The sequence below is a fragment of the Eleutherodactylus coqui genome, chromosome 7 (genome assembly GCF_035609145.1).
Source record: "Eleutherodactylus coqui strain aEleCoq1 chromosome 7, aEleCoq1.hap1, whole genome shotgun sequence".
Classification (NCBI taxonomy): Eukaryota; Metazoa; Chordata; class Amphibia; order Anura; family Eleutherodactylidae; genus Eleutherodactylus; species Eleutherodactylus coqui.
In genome coordinates this window covers 174,280,125-174,299,423 of record NC_089843.1, presented here as the reverse complement: position 1 = coordinate 174,299,423, position 19,299 = coordinate 174,280,125, and the positions used below count along the sequence as shown (strand labels likewise).

At 42.3% G+C, this 19,299-nt stretch overlaps 1 protein-coding gene across 1 annotated transcript in view; it reads right to left on the bottom strand.

Moving 5' to 3' along the window:
• LOC136572973 (hematopoietic prostaglandin D synthase-like) overlaps positions 1-19,299 on the bottom strand; it is a 71,042-nt gene that overhangs the window by 18,576 nt on the left and 33,167 nt on the right. Inside the window, exons 3-5 of the mRNA XM_066574032.1 lie at positions 10,597-10,689; positions 9,333-9,433; positions 2,109-2,201 (exon numbers count right to left, since the gene is read on the bottom strand). Of these exons, the coding sequence (XP_066430129.1) occupies positions 2,109-2,201; positions 9,333-9,433; positions 10,597-10,689 (287 nt within the window). The remainder of the gene's footprint in view (positions 1-2,108; positions 2,202-9,332; positions 9,434-10,596; positions 10,690-19,299) is intronic.

Sequence of the window (19,299 nt, the reverse complement as noted above, 5' to 3'; positions counted from 1 at the left end):
ATAAAAAAAAGAGAATTTTACATGGCCAAATAATCAGGTGAACATATGATCAGGTGAACATATTTGTAAGACTGTTCACTTGCTTAATCATTGGGCTTTGTGTAGGTGCCGCAAACGCGTGTCTATCAGATGATTGCATTCATGCAGCGTATCTTTCTGTCTACTGCTGCCATTGATTAAATTCTATAGGATATGAACAATCACAAGAACGATTGTTGGTCCCTGAAAGATTCTGAACTATCCTGTGTGAGAGCCAGATAAACAAGTGTTGATCTCATTGATCGACACTCGTCAAAAGGAAAGAATCTACTGGTGTAAAGAATTTTAAGGATATGTTCACATATAGTGGAATTGGTACAGTTTTAAAAAAAAAAAGTGAAGTCTACTGCGGTTCAGCACCAAAATCCGCAATGCAAATGATGCTGTGGAGTTTGGTGCAGATCAGCAAGAAAAACTGCTATGTGTGAGCACACCCTAACACAAGTTACTTAAGCTAATAGTACACTTTAGACGGCAGAGATTCAAGAGGAAAGCTGTCTGCAAACTGTGCATTTGGCAACAACTTACTCCCCTCTCCCCAATGAGAGCAGACAACTCTAGCGCCCATTTATATCACCTGAGAATAAAAGGATGGGGAATGTTGAAATTTAAAATGCCAAACCCAAGGTGGCTTTTCATTAAAGTGGGTGGAGAAAGCAGTAGCTAGTAATTTGATTCCAGAGCTAAATACATCATTAATTGTTTCCTTGAATCATCAAGGAAAGGTCTTTATTTGCAATTTTTTCCATCACTATATCCGTTTATATTGGATAGACCCTTTGAACATGGGAGATTTTTATAGTTTTTAATTTTCCATTGTCAATCCTCCCTGTACGATGCCCTGATGGAGTGTCTAACCTACTAATTTATTACATGTGTGCAGACTTGAAACAAAGCAGACTACCTGATTGGCTGATTACCCATTTGCGCCATGTGAGTCCTCTTTCCTTATTTCAGAACACCCCATTTTTTATTATAAGTTCTGAGGCCCTGTCCCCTTTCTTAATTCGTTCTCAATATACAGAATTGTATTGCACGATAAGAAAGCTTTGCTAGATGGACAGTAAATATTTTTGTTAAATCCCTTGAGTCAAAGCTGAAAGTCTATACTTTATTCCCACCTCGAATGCTTCATTTTAAATCTCTAGTTGCAATAGAGGAGAAATTATGATTGTGTTACTGTAAATTATTAGATATCTATAAATATTTGGACAAAGTCCTCCAAAAACATGAAACCATTGATTGAATAGTACAACAATTCTAATTAAAATGGGATGCTGAAATAATTCCGTAAATGCCCAGTTACGCTGGCCAATTATTATCATTATTACCTTGATTTCAAACAATCGTAATAATAATTTCCCAGTGTGAATGCAGGAAAAGACCAACCATAATTGGTAAGTGTACATTCGTATCTAGCAGGTGGTTTTTGTGAAAGGTTAGAAAAATGAAGATGACCACTACACTCCAACTGTAACCATGACAAAACTTGTTAAGCATTATAAGGGCTATAGCTAGCCATTCATTGAATCGCAGTGATTGGCTCATCAAGCCCCAGCTGTGATTGGCTGAGGTCTTCAGTCAGTCAATCACAACAATCTCTTAATGGAGCCAGGGTATGCAACCCCTGGTACCAGGAAGAGAATGGTCCGTTAGCGCTGAAGGACGACATGGAAGACCGCCGGAGCGCCTAGAGAGCAGTGAGAAGGACTGGGACAGTGCGTGCTAGGTAAGTATTAAGACACCCTACGAACATAAGACACTGTGCCTCTTTTAGGGCAAAAAAATAATAAAGTCTGTTATTTTTGGGGAAACATGGTTCTTGTTGCCTATAGGACCCAGCCAGAGCTCAGCTTACATTTCTTGTAAGACTCTGGAAAAATGCGAGCAGCACTGTGATCGGTTCCTATGGGTAACAAGGACAGTTTGGACAATTTGTTTCTCGTATTAGCAGTAGATAGATATTATCTTTTTTTTTAAAACCTAGATTATCTTAACCATACCATTTCTTCAGTATGGCAGTTTTCTGGCAGTTGTTTCTTAGCATTAAAATTAAAAAGTGTACTTACATAGTCACCAGCGAACCACTTTTTATCTCCCAATTCCTTTTCCAAGTTAGAGCAGAGGGAAGCACCAGGTTTAGCAATGTACTCCTTAATGGTCTAGAGAAAGGCAAACATCTGATTATCGTTGAACATGGAGTCACATACATTTTATAAATAACCATGAACCATATGAGGAAATCATTAACAGCATTGCATTTTGTAAGTTGAATAATTAAATAGTCATCTAATTTTTTCCCCAAGTGGAGGGTTTGGAGGCAAAAATCTTTCAAATTTGGTAAATTCTGCATTGTGTTGCCAATATCACTTGAAAATATTCTACATGTGCTATGGTAGATTTGCTGATTAAACCGTTTACTACTTGCATAAAGGCCCTTTTACACGGGCTGATAATGGCCTGAACATGAACAAGCATTCATACGAGCACTTGTTTACAATTGTCCCTGTAAGCAGTTCAGTGACTAGCTGACAAACGAGAAGATGCTACAAAACGAGTGATCATAGTATAAGCGACCATAGTAATGATAGTTTGTCCTGCTTAGAATTTGCATTGACCTGTATGAATCAGCCTTTAAATGAATGTTGATTGGCTCTGGTTGGGGGCCTGAAGTCGGCCGATGTAAAAAGACCATTAGAGGGGTTAGTTTTTCTAGGATAAAGTGTATTTCACTTTAGAGAGGAACATTTCTTCTATCAGTCCCGAGAATTAATAAGTACATTCCTGCTCAACTTGTAAAACGAAGCTTTCTTCTTACTTAAAGCCAAAATTCAAAAGCAAAAACACAGGTAGTTTGGAGATCTACACCTTTAGCCTTCCTGACAGCCCTATTTTTCAAAACTGATGTGTCCCTTCATTACTTATCCGATTGATTTTGACATTATTTTTAGTGGATATGTTTTACATTTATTGCTAAAAAATTTGCTCTAAAATGTCAGTTTTGTTTTAGGGCTAGCTGTAGTTTTTATTGGTACCATTCAGGGGTACATAAGGCCTCTCTCATCACTTTTATTGCGGTTTTTGGGAGGTAAAATGAACAAAATAAGCATTCTTCCTCTGTTTAAACATTTTGGGTTTTTTTGTACAGATTTTGCAGTGCAGGATAAATAGTGTGTTCAATTTATTGTAAAGGTGGTTACAGATACGATGACAAATATGTGAGAGTCGTTACATTTTTTTTTTCTATACAACAAAAAATAGTGAACAGAAAAGGGTCTTTTTGCTATTTTTTTTAAAGATGTTTTTACACTATTGTTATTTATTTTTTATGTTCCTGTAGGGGACTTGAACTTTAAAAGCTATAATTGCTATGATAATGCCTTGCAGTACTTCTGTACTGCAATACAGTATCATTCACAACAGCAAACGCAGACCATGGCAGGCTGAGACACCAGTTTATGGCATCTGGTGGCCATGACCACACACTGGTCCCCCGAAGTTACATCACAGAGTGCTGATGACATCACAGAAGCAGCGCGCTCCCTCTGTGAATTGTTTACATGCTGCAATCAATATACATCATGGCAATTAAGGGGGTTAAGAGCAGGGATCGATGTTCTCATTGATCCCTGCTCTTGCAGTGGGAGGCCGCCTATCAGTCACAGCAAACTCCACCTGCGAGATGGAGCCCACGCCATCCACAGAAAGTAGGTTTATGTCCTGTTGCATTAAGAACCATGCACACAGGACATAAACTTACGTCCTATAGCATTACAAAATCTTATTTTTCTTACATAAGCAAATTAACATTGGAAATCTGTAATACAACAGGAGTTAACAGAGAAATGACAACCAATATTATTCACATTCTGCCCTTTTTAGAAAAATCTGTTGTCTGGCCCTATAGCACATCATTTCTCAGGCTTGTTTGAGTGACAAAGAAGCACATTGTGGATTTTGGGGGTCACCCTTTTGTTAGACCTTTCTCAGGTACCATTCCACATTTGCAGAGCCCATTAGGTGGAAAAACTGCAAGACAACCCCCACATCCAAAAAGGATACACTGTTTTGGATATCACACCCCTCAAGAAATTCATCTACCGTAGGAATAATGTTGATTATTTTGACCCACAAATCTTTTTTGTGCTAATTATTAGCATTGGGCCATGAAAATAAAAGTTACACATTTTCTATTAATACATAGTTTAGATCCAAATGTTTCATGTTCATGAGAGGCAATGGCAGAAGAAGCACCTCGAAAACAGAAATGACCTATATGTTGATGTAAACTACTGTTTAGGCACACGGCAAAACTACATAGGGGCTGTTTGTTTTTTGGACTACAGATTTTGCTAGAATAATTTTTGGACACCACATCACATTTGCAGAGTCCCTGAGGTACCCAGAACAGTAAAACCTTCCCAAAACTTACACCATTTTCATGAAAGTTAACATTGGGCTATGAATTAAAAAAATTGCAACATTTCCACTACTACATCGGTTTAGCATCACGTTTTGTTTTCACCATTTTCTAGAAGCTATAACTTTATTTTTCTATCAATTAATTTATTCCACTTTTTGGGAGGTAGCATTTTTTTCCCCTTGTAACACTGTTAAAGGGGTTTTGCCATGTATCTTGGCCAACATCCAACCAATGCCTTGCATTTATTATCCATCATTCACATGCAGTGTGGCATTAAGACTCCAGGGGGAGCCCAGGGTGGCAGTACCAATGTGGCTCACTGAAGGAAATGCAGGGCAACCCGCCGAATTACCATGGTGTTACTAATAGGTTGCTGGTTTGCATGGTGAAATACATATATCAGAATGGTCTGGCACCCTGCATCCACTATGTGTGGGAGTGTATGCCAAGCATCCACCCCCCTCATTATCAAGAGGCAGCGTGAGTGGTTATTTTATCGGTGTCCTGCACAGGTGTTATTGGCTCCTCCATTTGGTAGTCAGCTACCTGCATGGCGAGAGGCGGATGCATCTATATGCACTCCTCACTCAGTAAGTAAGTAACGGCCATTTTCTGTGATGGTTTTTAATTTTTTATTTCCCCTTCTGTGACGCCTTCCCAAAACTTAAACCATTTCCATGAAAGTTAACATTGGGCTATGAATTAAAAAAATTGCAACATTTCCACTACTACATCGGTTTAGCATCACGTATTGTTTTCACCATTTTCTAGAAGCTATAACTTTATTTTTCTATCAATTAATTTATTCCACTTTTTGGGAGATAGCATTGTTTTCCCCTTGTAACACTGTTAAGGTTTTGCCATGAAAAAAAAAAATCTATATACTTACCTGTTCCTCCCCCGGCAGTCTTCTTACCAGATCTTCACCTGGCTCCTCCAGCCGACTGGATCCTCTTCTTCCTGTGACAAAGTATTCATTGCTGACATTCTGCTTCCTGCAATGGTGTCACTGGTAACTTAGTGCTCACTGCGTAGAAGGGAATGAAGAATCCTCAGTAGCCTGCTTTAGCGCGCATGCTCGATATGTCCCCTGCTAGTGTTTCATATAGTATAGTATAGTATATGAAACACTAGTGGTGAAATATCGTGCAAGCGCACTAAAGCAGGCTGCTGAGGATTTGGGATTCCCTGCTAGGCAGTGAACACTTCGTTACTCATAGTGTTCACTGCCCTGCAGAAAGTGAACTTCCGCTTATGGATGCTCCAAAACACGAAGAAGAGGATCCATCCAGCTGGAGGTGATGTGACCCAGGGACTGGAGGAACCAAGAGAAGACCAGGGAGGTGAAGAAGATGCAGTAAGAAGACTGACAGGGCAGGAATAGGTAAATATTGATATATATATTTTTTTTTTTACAAAACACCTTTTAGTATAAATATTTATATAATTAATAAATATATATATACACACACATACATACACACACACACTTGTTTTACATGTTACAGGCAAAGTAAATAGTAGTATACAGTCATGGTAAAAACTAAATACACCCTTTTTGAATTATATGGATTTACATATCAGGACATGGAAAAAAAAAAACTTCTGGTCCTTCGAAGGCATTAAAATTAGTTAAGTATAACCCCAGTGTAATTTGCAGTGTGTTGGTGTTTATCTGTGTTATTATGTAACAAAAACTAGGACAGAACCAGTGTGACAAGCAACCTTATTGCTTCCAAAGGAATTAAAATGGGCATTTAATTAGCGGCACCTTGAATTACTGACTAATAAAGGCAAGTGTGACCACCTCTATAAAAGCTGAAGTTTTAGCAGTTTGCTGGTCTGGAGCATTCAAGTGTGTAAAGAAGTAAAGACATCAGCAAAGGCCTTAGCAAAACAATTGTTCCTGCCATCAATCTGGGAAGGGTTATAAGGCCATTTTCAAATAATTTGGAGTCTATCATTCTACAATGAGAAAGTGTATTCAAAAGTGAAAAACATTCAAGACAGTTGACAACCTTCCCAGGAGTGGACACCTCAGAAAATTCAACCCAAGGTCACATCACGCAGTGCTCAGGAAAATAGCAAAAAACCCTGTACTGTAGCTTCATCTCTGACTCTAAACGCCCTAGTTAGCATGTTAAATGGTCAACATTATGACGATACAATTAAAAAAAAAAAAACTGAACAACTATGTCTTGTTTGGAAGGGCTGCCAGAAGAAAGCCTCCTTTATTCTGAAAAGAACATGGCAGCCTGGCTAAAATTTGCAAAGTTGCATCTGAAACAATGGCCTTAGGACAGACAAGACCAAAGTGTACATGTTTGAAATTAGTGCACAGCCTCATATTTGGCAAAAACCAAACAGCATATCGGCACAAACAATGCCAACTGTTAAGCACAGTGTTGGAGGGGTGATGATTTAGGCTTGTTTTAAAGTCACAGGGCATGGGCACCTTGCAGTCTTTAATATACAGAGGAGCTCATGGTTTTTTCTAAGTATTCCACAGTCAAACGTGAGGCCATCTAACCAAAGCTAAGCTTGGCTGAAACTGGGACGATTCCATACACAACAGCAAATATACATCAGAATGGCTGTAAAATAAATGATTCAAGGTGTTGCAATGGCCCAAAGTCCAGACCTCAACCCAATTGAAATTATGTTGCATGACCTTAGGAGCTATACATAAATGATTGCCCCCAAACCTCAATGAACTGAAGCAACGTTGTAAACAAGAGAGGGCCGAAATTCCTCCCGGAAGAATTCAATAGACTGAGAAAGTCATACAGAAAACAATTGCCTCAGGATATTGCTGCTAAAAGTGGTTTTACAAGTAGAGATGAGCGAGCGTACTCGGAAAAGCACTACTCGCTCGAGTAATTTGCTTTATCCGAGTATAGCTGTGCTCGTCCCTGAAGATTCGGGTGCCGCTGCGGCTGACAGGTGAGTCGCAGCGGGGAGCAGGGGAGAGCGGGCGGGAGAAAGGGAGAGAAAGATCTCCCCTCCGTTCCTCCCCGCTCTCCCCTGCAGCTCGACGCTCCGTGCCGGCACCCGAATCTTCAGGGACGAGCACAGTGATACTCGGATAAAGCAAATTACTCGATCGAGTAGTGCTTTTCCAAGTACGCTCGCTCATCTCTATTTACAAGCTATTCATTCATGGGGTTATTCAATTTTTCACAAACTGCATCCGCATTTTGGCCTAACTTAATAAAACAAATAATTACATGGTATAATTTGTCATGTGTTGTTCATCTGAGGTTGTATCTACCTAATATCAAAACCTTCTAAGGACCACATTTTTTATTATGTCCTAAAATACAAAACTACAGTATTCCAAGAGGGTGTATTTAGTACTTCTCATGATTGCATGTACAATATATACATACTAGTAATTATTAGGAAAATTATAATACCAGTATTTCTGGTGGCGCAATGCATTATGATCACCACACATCACACACAGCTCTGCTGCCTCCTGCTTCACACACAGAGCTCTGCTACATGGTACAGCCATTATGATCCCCACACATCACACACATCACACACACACACAGCACTACTACATCCATCCTGACCCCTCACATCACATCACACACAGCCCTGCTACGTCCTGCTTCACACACACAGCTTTGCTACATCCATTATTACCCCCCATATGATACATACAGTTCTACTACATCCATCCTGACCCCCACACATCACATCACACACAGCCCTGCTACATCCTGAGCCACACAGACACAGCTCCGCTGCATGGTACATCCATTATGATCCTCACACATCACACACAGCTCTACTACATCCATCCTGACTCCACATCTCACACACAGCTCTGCTACGTCCTGATTCGCACACATATAGCTCGTGTACATAGTACATCCATTATGATCACCACACATCACAAACACAGCTCTGCTACATCCAATCTGACCCCACACATCACACACACAGCTCTACTACATCCATCATGACCCCACACACACAGCTCTGCTACATCCATCCTGACCCCACAAATCACACGCACAGCACATGACACACCCAGCTCTCCTACATGGTACATCCATTGTGATCCCCACACCTCACACACAGCTCTACTACATCTATCTTGATCCCCACACAAGAAGCAGTTTGGCTCCTCCCACAGCAGTGACATCACCGCAGGTCCTTTAGCTCACCAAATCTGTGGTGACGGTAGGTTGGTGTCTTCTGTCAGGACCGCTGAGTTGTGCCTTAGATAATAACGGCTTAGTTGTATTCTCATTGTGGTATTTTTGTCCTCCCCTTTTTAAGAACCCTAAGTGTATTGTTCTTCTGTCAGTCAGGCTCTGTGTTTTTATATATCATATAGGACCTGCAATAGCATCACACAGGGGGCGGAGCATGAGAAGACCCCACATATAGTACTTTCTACCCAACTGCAGAATGGCTCCTCCCACTGCGGTCAAGCGGTTGTTAGTAGTTTGATATGCATACACACACGATAGCTAGTAGATGTTTGATCACAGAGCTTTAAAGATAACAAGAATGGTGCACCCCCAAGAGAATGAAACAGTGCTGACCACTGTCTATTTAGAGAGCTGAGTGATGCATTCAGCTTACTTTCTATAGCAGATAATGGGGAAGTGGTCACACATGGTTTCTCTATCTTCCTGGGGGAATCGGTGTGTGTGTTGTATTCCTGTGCTCTAGGGGTTTCAGACCACAGTGATCAAACATTGATTACCTTTAATTAATATTTAGCATTTCCTAAAAAAACACCTTTGGTGAAGTAGCCTGTGAAGAGATTGAATTAGAAATACTGGTGACATGTTTGTACTGGAAGTCAATGGGATGAGTATTAAAATGCTGAGTCAAATCATTTCTATACCTTTTCATCTGCAGTCCATGGAAACTGTAATATAAAGTCATCAATGGTGTCTAATATGGCGTCAATGTGAAGGTCATCCAAATCAGTCTTGCCTGTCAAACCTATAGAACAAATCAGCAATGCATTTTAATGGATACAGCTACCCTATATCTATATATATTAAAACCTATTGAGATTGGTCTAATGCTACAGACCTTAGTTTATCTACAATATCCAGTACAGTATATTGACTCGGTCTACATTAAGACACTCAGGAACAGCTCTATTTAGGTATGTCCACACGGGAAGCAATTTTCACTGTGGAAAATCCGCCACAAATATTGCTGAGATTCCGTGGAAAGATTCATATACACTCTGTGGGAGGGTGCGTGCATGCACAACTTGCAGAGATAAGTCGTCGCACTGTCCATGCATCGACTTATATAGAGGATAGCGTGGAAATGGGGAGCCTGACAAGTATAAAAGACCCACATCCCCGAACTCCTCATAACCTGCACTATGAGCAGCTTAACCTGGTTTATGGTGCTCACAGGTGATGACAGGTTCCCTTTAATCACTGCTTTACTCATAAATGTTCAAGTCTTCCAGGCCCTTGTGCCTCCATTAGCAAAAGAATTTCCCATCAGTGTATTTTAATGCATGTTAAAGTGTTGAAGTCTCTGCGGTGCTCTTTTCACCTTCCCATTCCCTTAAGCTGTGCTACTTCTGACTTTAGTGCTGTATTTCTACTTTGGTCATTTCAAGGATATACCTAACTTTTTTCCATGTTACACAGTTATTAACTTTTTCGCAGTTTGGAAAATTACACAGAAAAAAGTAGAATATTAGAGGCGCTGTTTAAACCTCCTATCCTCCAATGTAAAAAGCTGTAACAGGTCCCCCAAATTACCATTTTCCATTTCTAAAACTTTATGGCAGAGGTGCCTTTGAAATCCCAGAGCCCCCGGAGTACAATTCTTACAATCCTGTATGATAATCAACATCTGCAAGTCTAAGGGTGGTTTCACAAAGATTTTTGAAAAAAAATTCCACATTTTTGTGGCTTTTTTTTCTGGTAGTTTTTATATTTTAGGCACCAAACACTGCAGGCAGATGGTAGCTGCAAGTCAATAGGGTAATATTAAAACATGCAACAAAAAGTGTGTATTTTGGGTGCCTTTTTTTCCCCACTTATTCACATTGTTCACATGTTTTTTTTACAAGCCCTTTAATACGAAAAGCCACAAAATAGTGTGTGTGATTAAAGTCTAATAAGTTATATTACCTGCTTTTTTGGCTAGATACCTTCCAATGGCAAGGCTTTGAAAGTAAACAGTCCCATCAATTTCTAAAACTGGGAGTTTTCCAAAAACGTATTCTGTAGAGGAAAAAAAAAAGCTTCAAGTAAATCTTACTGAAATTTGTGTTTAAAAGGAAGCCTGTCAGGGCATATTTTCCCATAAACCTATGCTAACCATAGGTGTTGGATAGGATGATAAAAAAGGTATGATTACATTTATCTTTCAGTGCTCCCCAAGCTTGAAATTAGCCTTTTTTTGGAAGTTTGAAGAGTCGTATAAGCGGTCACACATTGAGACTCGTCTGAGCGCTCTCCCTCTTTTTTCGCCAAACTTCACTGACTTCCTAGTGATTCCAAGGGAGATGGAAATGTCAGGGTCTCCAGCTCAAGGGAGCTGGAGATGTCAAATCATTAGAAAGGGGGCAAGGTTTGGGCCAAATAAGGGGAAGAGAGTCCAGACCAGTCTCAACGCGTCACCACCCATCAGATGGTTTACACTTAATACTCATTTGCCTACAAGGTAGACTGCAATGTGAGGGTCAGGGAGCATTGTGGAACGAAAGTATCATTACACTTATCTCATCCCCAAAAATGTTCTGACAAACGTTCTAAAACTGTTAGAAAGGGTTACAAGCTTTATCCATTAACATTCTTGGTGGCAGTTCCTTTAAGGCGTACATGAAAAGGAACCTTATCTCCCATTCACAGATCCAGTGTTATTCATCAATTACAGGAACATTACATGGTGATAAAATGGCTACACGGACTTCATTTACATAGCAATCAACAGAAAATTATCAGCAATTTCACTGAATGAAACGTATTGTGAAGCAAAGCTATCGAATGCAGATAGAGAATGAAGGTTAAAAAACGGCAGCAGAAAAAAACATGAGCAATGATTTAGTGAGACAATACTAGACGCCAAGTCATTAAAGCTTAGTCACGTAGTTGTATTGTGCCAATACTTCATCTTTCTCCTGCAATTGGATCACCTTACTTTTTAACTTTCATTAGTTGAACAGGGAGAGAAAGAGAGAGGGTGAAAAAGAGAGAGAAAGCGGTAGAAGAAATTGAGATTGTGAGACACAGTGAAAGAAAAAACAAAATAGGTGGTTCTTAAAGAAATATTCTCAGGCATTTATGTTACTTCCATAGTGTTTTTGTAGCTCACATAGACCTCAACGAAAAGGGCCATCTCTGCATTAAACTGTATCTAGAATGTGGTCACTGAACCCGCGTTCTCCTTATATGCTACATATCACCTCGCGAACCCTCATCCATCGTATTCCAGGGATATCGTTCTCTTTACTTCTTATACATCTTATCTAGTGGATACTAAATACATTAGGATACCCGCAAGGAAAAAAAAACAAAACAAACATTATAAAATCAAAACACGTACTTAAGCTGGTGCCGCCCGCGGCTCGCCTCAGTCGCATGCTGGCAGAGGTTAGGAAAAGTGTTGAGTAGGGATCCTCTCTTCAAGAACCCCAACGGTCCTTCTTAGGGCTACTCCTCATTGTGTGCATTACGTTTGTGGCTGGCTGGGAGCAGTAGTGCACCTTTTTTTTTAAAAGCATCTAGGCCTGTGCAGAGCATTTCAGCTATACCATTCTCTGTGTGCAGTGCATTAGGTAGAGGTCTCATCGCTAAACAGTACGTCAATATTTCCTGGGCCACTGCAGAGCATTTCAGCTATACCGTTCTGTTGGGTGAAGTAACCGCAGTTATTAGCACTATCCACGGGCTTCAGCGTTTTCTGCCCCTGTGCAGAGCGTCTCACAATACCCTTTCCTTGGGGGGGTTGAGGTAGCCGCAGTTATCAGCACTATCCACTGGCTTTCTAGTTTTCTCCCACTCCATACAGCCTCTCTTATCTACAAGTCTCTGACCGGTAAATGACCCCTAGAAGACAGCGGTTAAATTTTCAAGTCACAGCATAGAGCCTCCGGTATCTACAAGTCTCTGTGTGCGGTGAATTAGCCACAGTTCTCAGTGCTATACGGTGGGGTAATTTATTGAGCCCTTCATCCGACATGATGAGAAGTAGGTGTAAGGGTCGAGGACGTGGACGTCCAAGTGAGGGTGTGGGCATAGGCCGAGGTCCTGGGAGGGGTGAATCGCAGCCGGCTTCTGAGGGATTAGGAGAGCGCCACATCCCTACACTCCCCAGCTTTATATCAGAATTTGCGTGGCCGCGTGGCAGACCTTTATTACAAGCAGAGTAGTGCGAGCAGGTCTGGTCATGGATGGCAGATAACGCGTCCAGCAATGTATCGAACACCCAGTCTTCTAAGCAGTCCACTACTCCCAACCTAGGGACTGCACCTCTTAATTCTCTGGCTGCTTCTCCTTCCTCCCAGCCTCATCACTCCAGGAAAATGACAGATTCTGAGCAGGCAGACTCCCAGGAACTGTTCTCGGGTCCCTGCCCTAAGTGGGAAAAAACGGTTCCTCTCTCACCTGAGGAGCTTGTCGCGACCGATGCTCAACCTTTGGAAAGTTCCCGGAGTCCGGGTGATGAGGCTGGGGACTTCCGGCAACTGTCTCAAGAGATTTTTGTGGATGAGGATGATGAGACACAGTTGTCTGTCAGTGAGGTAGTAGTAAGGGCAGTAAGTCCAAAGGTAAGAGCGCACAGAGGATTTGGAGAAAGATCTGCTGGACGATGAGGTGACTGACCCCACCTGGTTTGCTAAGCCTACTGAAGACAGGGCTTCAGAGGGGGAGGCAAGTGCAGCAGCAGGACAGGTTGGAAGAGGCAGGGAGGTGACCAGGGGGAGAGGCAGGGCTAGAGCAAAGAATCCCCCAACTGTTTTCCACAGCACTCCCTCACGGCAAGCCTCCATGCAGAGGGCTAGGTGTGGATGTTTTTTTAGTGAGAGTGCGGATGACCGACAAACAGTGGTGTGCAACATGTGCCACACCAAGATCAGCCAGGGAGCCACCAGCATGTGTAGGCATATGATGGCCAAGCACCCCACAAGGTGGAACGAAGGCCATGCACCGTCTTCGGGTCACACAACTGCCTCTTCCCCTGTGCCACAACCTGTCACACAGATCCAATCCCCTTCCCAGGACACAGGCACTAGCGCCTCCCGGCCTGCACTCACACCCTCACCTCTACGGTCCTCCACTCCATCCAGAAATGTCTCTCAGCACATCGTTCAGCTGTCGCTAACACAAGCGTTGGAGCGAAAGCCGAAATACGCCGCCACCCAACCGCATGCACAAGCTTTAAACATGCACATTCCCAAATAATCAGCCAGGAGATGCTGCCATACAGGCTTGTGGAAACATAGGCTTACAAAAACATGATGGCTGCGGCGGTCCCGCGCTACTCGGTCCCCAGTCGCCACTATTTTTCCCGATGTGCCTTCCCCGCCCTACACCAGCACGTCTCCCACAACATTAACCGTGCCCTCACCAACACAGTTACTGGGAAGGTCCACTTAACGACAGACATGTAGACAAGAGAAGAAGAGGCAGCAGCACTTCCATATACCACACTACTGATGCGAGGTAAACTAGCATGCAAAGCCCAAAAGGGAACCAGACTCCTAAGGTTCCAAATCACAACCATAGATAATCTGAAGAAAGGGCAGCATCAGGTATTGACAAAATCTTCTTTAATCGTCCCTAGTAGAGGAGGGTAAACAAGCCACGTATCGACCCCCACAGAGGTCTTTATCAAGCTCTACTGACTGCTGGTGACATGCTCACACTTCATAATTGAGAGGTGGAGGTGGCGGAGGAGGAGGGGGAGGGGGGGTTGGAGGAGGTGGCATAATACGCCGCAGATACCAGCACCAAGGTAGGACCCACAATTCTTGGTGTGGGTAGCACGTGAGCGGTCCCAGGCTCTGACTCAGTCCCAGCCTCCACCAAGTTTACCCAATGTGCCGTCAGGGAGATATAGTGTCCCTGCTTGCCAGTATTTATCCACGTACATGGATAATCTGAAGAAAGGGCAGCATCAGTTATTGACAAAATAGTGCATAGTAGAGGAGGGTAAACAAGCTACGTATCAACCCCCACAGAGGTCTTCATGGCTTATTATGCCACCTCCTCCTCCTGCTTAGGGTCTGGGGGATCAGCACTGATCGACATGTATTTGCTCTCATGTTACCACAGTTATCTGAGACACTGCTTTGGACCAATTAAAAGAAGCGTAACTAATTTAATGAGACATTCACAGCTGTACTAGCATCCAAGTCCGCTTTATGCCTACGATTGCTGAGGGTGTAGCAAAGAGGCCGAGATCCTGGGTGGGGTGGGGGGGCAACTGCGCATGTTTGGGCACAGTCATTTCTTCATGTGTAATACGGTCTTTGGGTTTCATAGACTCACATATGCTGTGGGTGCACAAAGGTTTCCCATTGCGTTGTTCAGCTATCTGACACATACACAGAATGAATTGTGTGGGGCAGATGGATTTCCCATAGCTATGTAACTCATGGCACATTGGGTCAACCAGGTGGAGGCTGGGACTGAGCCTGACCCTGGGCCTGCTCACGTGCTTCCCACACAGAGTATTGCGGTCCTACCTCAGTCACGGTTTCTCGGGTGTATTATGCCATCTCTTCCTCATTGGGGTCTGGGGATCAGCGTCGGTCGGCATGTATTATCTCTCGTGCTACAGTTATCCGAGATACTGGATTGGAGCGTTCACAGGAAGCGAAATTTCATTAAACTTTCACAGGGTCACTGTATACCTCTGGTGGCTACTTTTGCGACACGTCCTGCTTCAAACCAATCTTTGGTATTAGTATGCGCTGCTGCATTGTAGAGATGTGTAGAAGTGCTGGCACCTGAGTCCCCTTTATGCCCACGTTTGCGGCTCCTGACAATTTTGTGACGGAGGTGGCACGGGATTGGAGTTATGACCGAACATCAATTCTCATCAGCATTGTGGGCTAAGGCCCACATTTTTAAAGAGGGTCGCTGGCAGGCCTTGCCAACACTCTGCAGTGTGTGTGTCTCCGGTTCCTCCTCATCGAAGACGCACTTATAAATAGACATGAGGGTGGTGTGGCTATCAAGTGAGCGCCTGATATGAGGGCAGCTAAACGCTGCGCAGGGAAAATTTTGTGTGTGCTGTGGATGCAGGGTCATGTGGGGAGTTGGACAGCAATGCCACCATGTAACCCAGAAGAAGAGGCAGTGGTGTCACCGACAGCCGGTGATTGTCCTTGGTTGAACCTAGCGTGGTATTTAGTTAAGATGTGCCGTGCTACTTATGGACTGTCCCAAGTAAATTGTTAGGGGGGTGACCGCCAGGCTCTTGCCCCGAATTTGGCTTAATAGTGGGACCTAGGAGCCTCACATGCACCCATGCATGCTGCCCCTGCCATTCCCTATCTGTTTCTGTGGTGTTTCCATGACTTTCTGATGTTTTCAGGTGTTTCGGTCAGCATGAAAAATGTTCGAGTCATGACTTCAATGGGGTTCGTTACTCGAAACAAGCTCTCGAGCATTCCGAAAAGTTTGACTCGAGCAACGAGCACCCGAGCATTTTGGTGCACACTCATCTCTAATGGTTTACCATGAAAACCTATGGAACACAATTTATTTTTAGAAATGGTGTCATTGACCATAATTTTAACCATAAGACTCTAAAAGTAGAATTAAGACACCCATCTTTGCACCAAATAATACAGATCCCGCAAATACGTCTGCAAGAAAACCAGTGGCGTTTTGGCAATAAAGGGATAGAATCTATAATATCCACATGAGGTGTCTAATTACACACAATGATTATTGCTCAAAATTTATTCAAAACAAGGTCATTAGAGTGATAATCATTGCGTGTAAATGCTACAATCGTTAGCTTTTCGTGCCAAATGATGATTTTTAGTTTAGCATTAAAAAAACTAAAAATCTGTGATTCTCCAAAGGAGCGCTGATAACAATGAAGCTGTATGCAGATAACAGCAGGTGGTCTGTTATCTGCATACAGCAAATGGAGGTTCATTTACATGCAAATGAAGCCAATAAGCTACAAATAGGCATTAGCGCCCATTAGTAGTTTATCCAAAATGATTGCTCAAACTGTCATTCAAGCTATCTTTTGAATGAATTTTGAGCAATCATCTTTGCGTGTAAATGGGGCTTTACATTCTCAAAAGGTTTTTCTCATTGGGTTATCAAAAAAAACATTCATCTTGCCACACAAGTAGCTGCAATATAAAAGCTTGAATGTTACTAGCAGCAACTTCCTTTGAGGAGGTGATCAGCTTTCCGATATACAGGATCTCGAAGCAGAGAGGAATCTTCAAAATGGAAGGGTGGTACATTTTACAACCTTTGCAACTTAAATGACTATTTTGGAAGATTCTCCCACAAGATAGAGTCCACAGAATGAAAGAGGACAATTTCTAAATTCTCTAGAAACAGATGTTTTTCTGCATCTTTTAATTCATTTAAAATCCGTACTCTAAGATTAAAGTTGACAGGAAATACTCTTTTTCCTAGCTAGGAGACCTCCGAACATTTTATCTTGGATAGATCTGGGTTTTAAACTTCTTCAATATCCATGTACTGCAAACAGCTTTCAAAAAAATTCCAGTATATTCAGAATCAAAATAGTATTTTCTGTCATCCCGATTAGGGTTAGAACCCAAATCTTCACCTTCTTCCAACCCTCCTTCGGGGTCATTATCCAAAACTTCTAATTCTTAGGAGGAATGCATTACTTTAGATCTCTTCCAAGGAGATTCATAACTATCATAAACGTGGAAAAAAGTTAATTCATGGAAGATTGAAATTTCTTCTTTACAATAGATCTAATATCCTCTCTAAAGAATGCCCTCTCCTCCTTCAGAGCTTGATCCAAACATGGAGGACATAACTGAGAAGACCTTAATAAAAAAAAAGTTATTATGGGCCTAGGTCCCTAGGTTCCACTTCACGGAAACAGCAGCAGCAGAATCTACCCCAAATCAGGGCATCCTGCATTGGGATGTTCCATCTTGGTACAACCAGGGAAAGATCCTGATCCATGGCCAGAATACCTGACAGGTAACATTAAATGAGACACTAAATGTGCATTTACACACATAGATGACAGCTCAAAATTTGTCAGAAATTGACAGTTTTGAGCAATCAGTTTGATTAGGTACTAATGGGCTAAATCAGCCCTTCAGTACTTAATTGCATGTATTTGGAGAACAGCGGGTGGTCTGTTCTCTAAATACATCACTATTGTTCTCCAGTGGGACAGCAGCTGTAAACAGCTGTTAAAGAAGATTATCAGCTGTTATCAGCACTGCCCGCTGAGAACACAGTGTGTGGTCTGTTTTTATCTTATCGTTCTCAGGGATGAGGATTTCATCCAGACCTGAAATCAGTGATGGACAAAAAGTGCATGGTACGTGCACGATGGGCATAAATTTACACACAACGATTATCGCTCAAAAGATGGCTAAGGTAATTTTGATCGATAATCATTGTGTGTAAAAAAACACCTTAACCTAATTTCATAGTTTAGTGTAAGGTCGCTACTTCTGTCTGCCGCCCTCATGCGATTCCCTTTCTGGTTTCATCTAGCACTAAAAGGGTTAACCAGCTCTTTGGCTCTCAGCTCACCTGTGGCGTTAAATAGGCATTACTCTTCTATTTATGGTGAGCTGTGGCATTTCTCCTCTGGGCCTCAGAATTGTTGTGTTAGGTTCTGACACTCAGCTTTCTTTGGTCACCTACCTGTTTTAGTTCTGTCTGTGCTCTGTTGCTCTGTTCTGTCCCGCTCTCTGAGTTCTGTGTATGCATTCTGAATTCTGTCTGTATTCCTTAGTTTGTCTCTGAGCTCTGTATCTGTCTGTACATTTGTTTTCTGTCAGTTTCCATTCCTGTTTATGGTTTCCCCTTGCTTTGTCCTGCATCTATGTGCTCCTCTGTCTGATGCCAGTTTCTATGTTTGCTACCCCATCAGGGATAGTTAGACCCGAGGTTGCAGCGCAGAGCCGCCCTTATCGAGGTGATCACCTTGCTTTAGGTAGGAGTCTATCATTCTCTCTGCAGCCAAGGGTCAGTCTCCCTTTTCCTGGTAACAGTTCCCCTTATCATAGGAGTCAGCTACCAACCCCTTCACGACTGTCTAGCCTTAGTTGGTTTGCCCAGTGGATCCACATTCCCAAATCCGTAACACTTAGGAGGGAAACTGTTACCGCTAGCTTCACTAACTGCGGACATCACAATCAATGCCATCTTCCAACTTCTGGTAATGCAACCTTACTTCTGGCTCATTCAGTGAAACAGTATATGGCGGGGGCTCGCATACAGTAGCCCTCTCTGCAATCTTCCATCCTTAGGAACAGGAAAAGACTGAGGAGGCATTATTTAACCTCTTTGTGCTCCTGTCCCTATAGAAGGTGAGTGCTGTTATAAAGGAATGTGGCGGAATGAAAATATATATTTGTGCAAGTCTGGTGTTCACATTATGCCCTGGTACCTGTGTCACCTGTCCCTACCGCAATACAGCTGCTGAATAACCTCATAAATAACATTTAAAAAAAATAAAAAAGCACTATAAGTCAGTGGGAATGGCAAATGTGAACTGCAACAGTCTGCTTCTGCTAGCAGCAGTATTTATTGGCATGCATCTCTCTATAATCACCAGGTTCTGACATCAGAATGAGAATGATTATATCATTTTTATTTATGAACAAGTAAATAGAAATTTACAAGTTA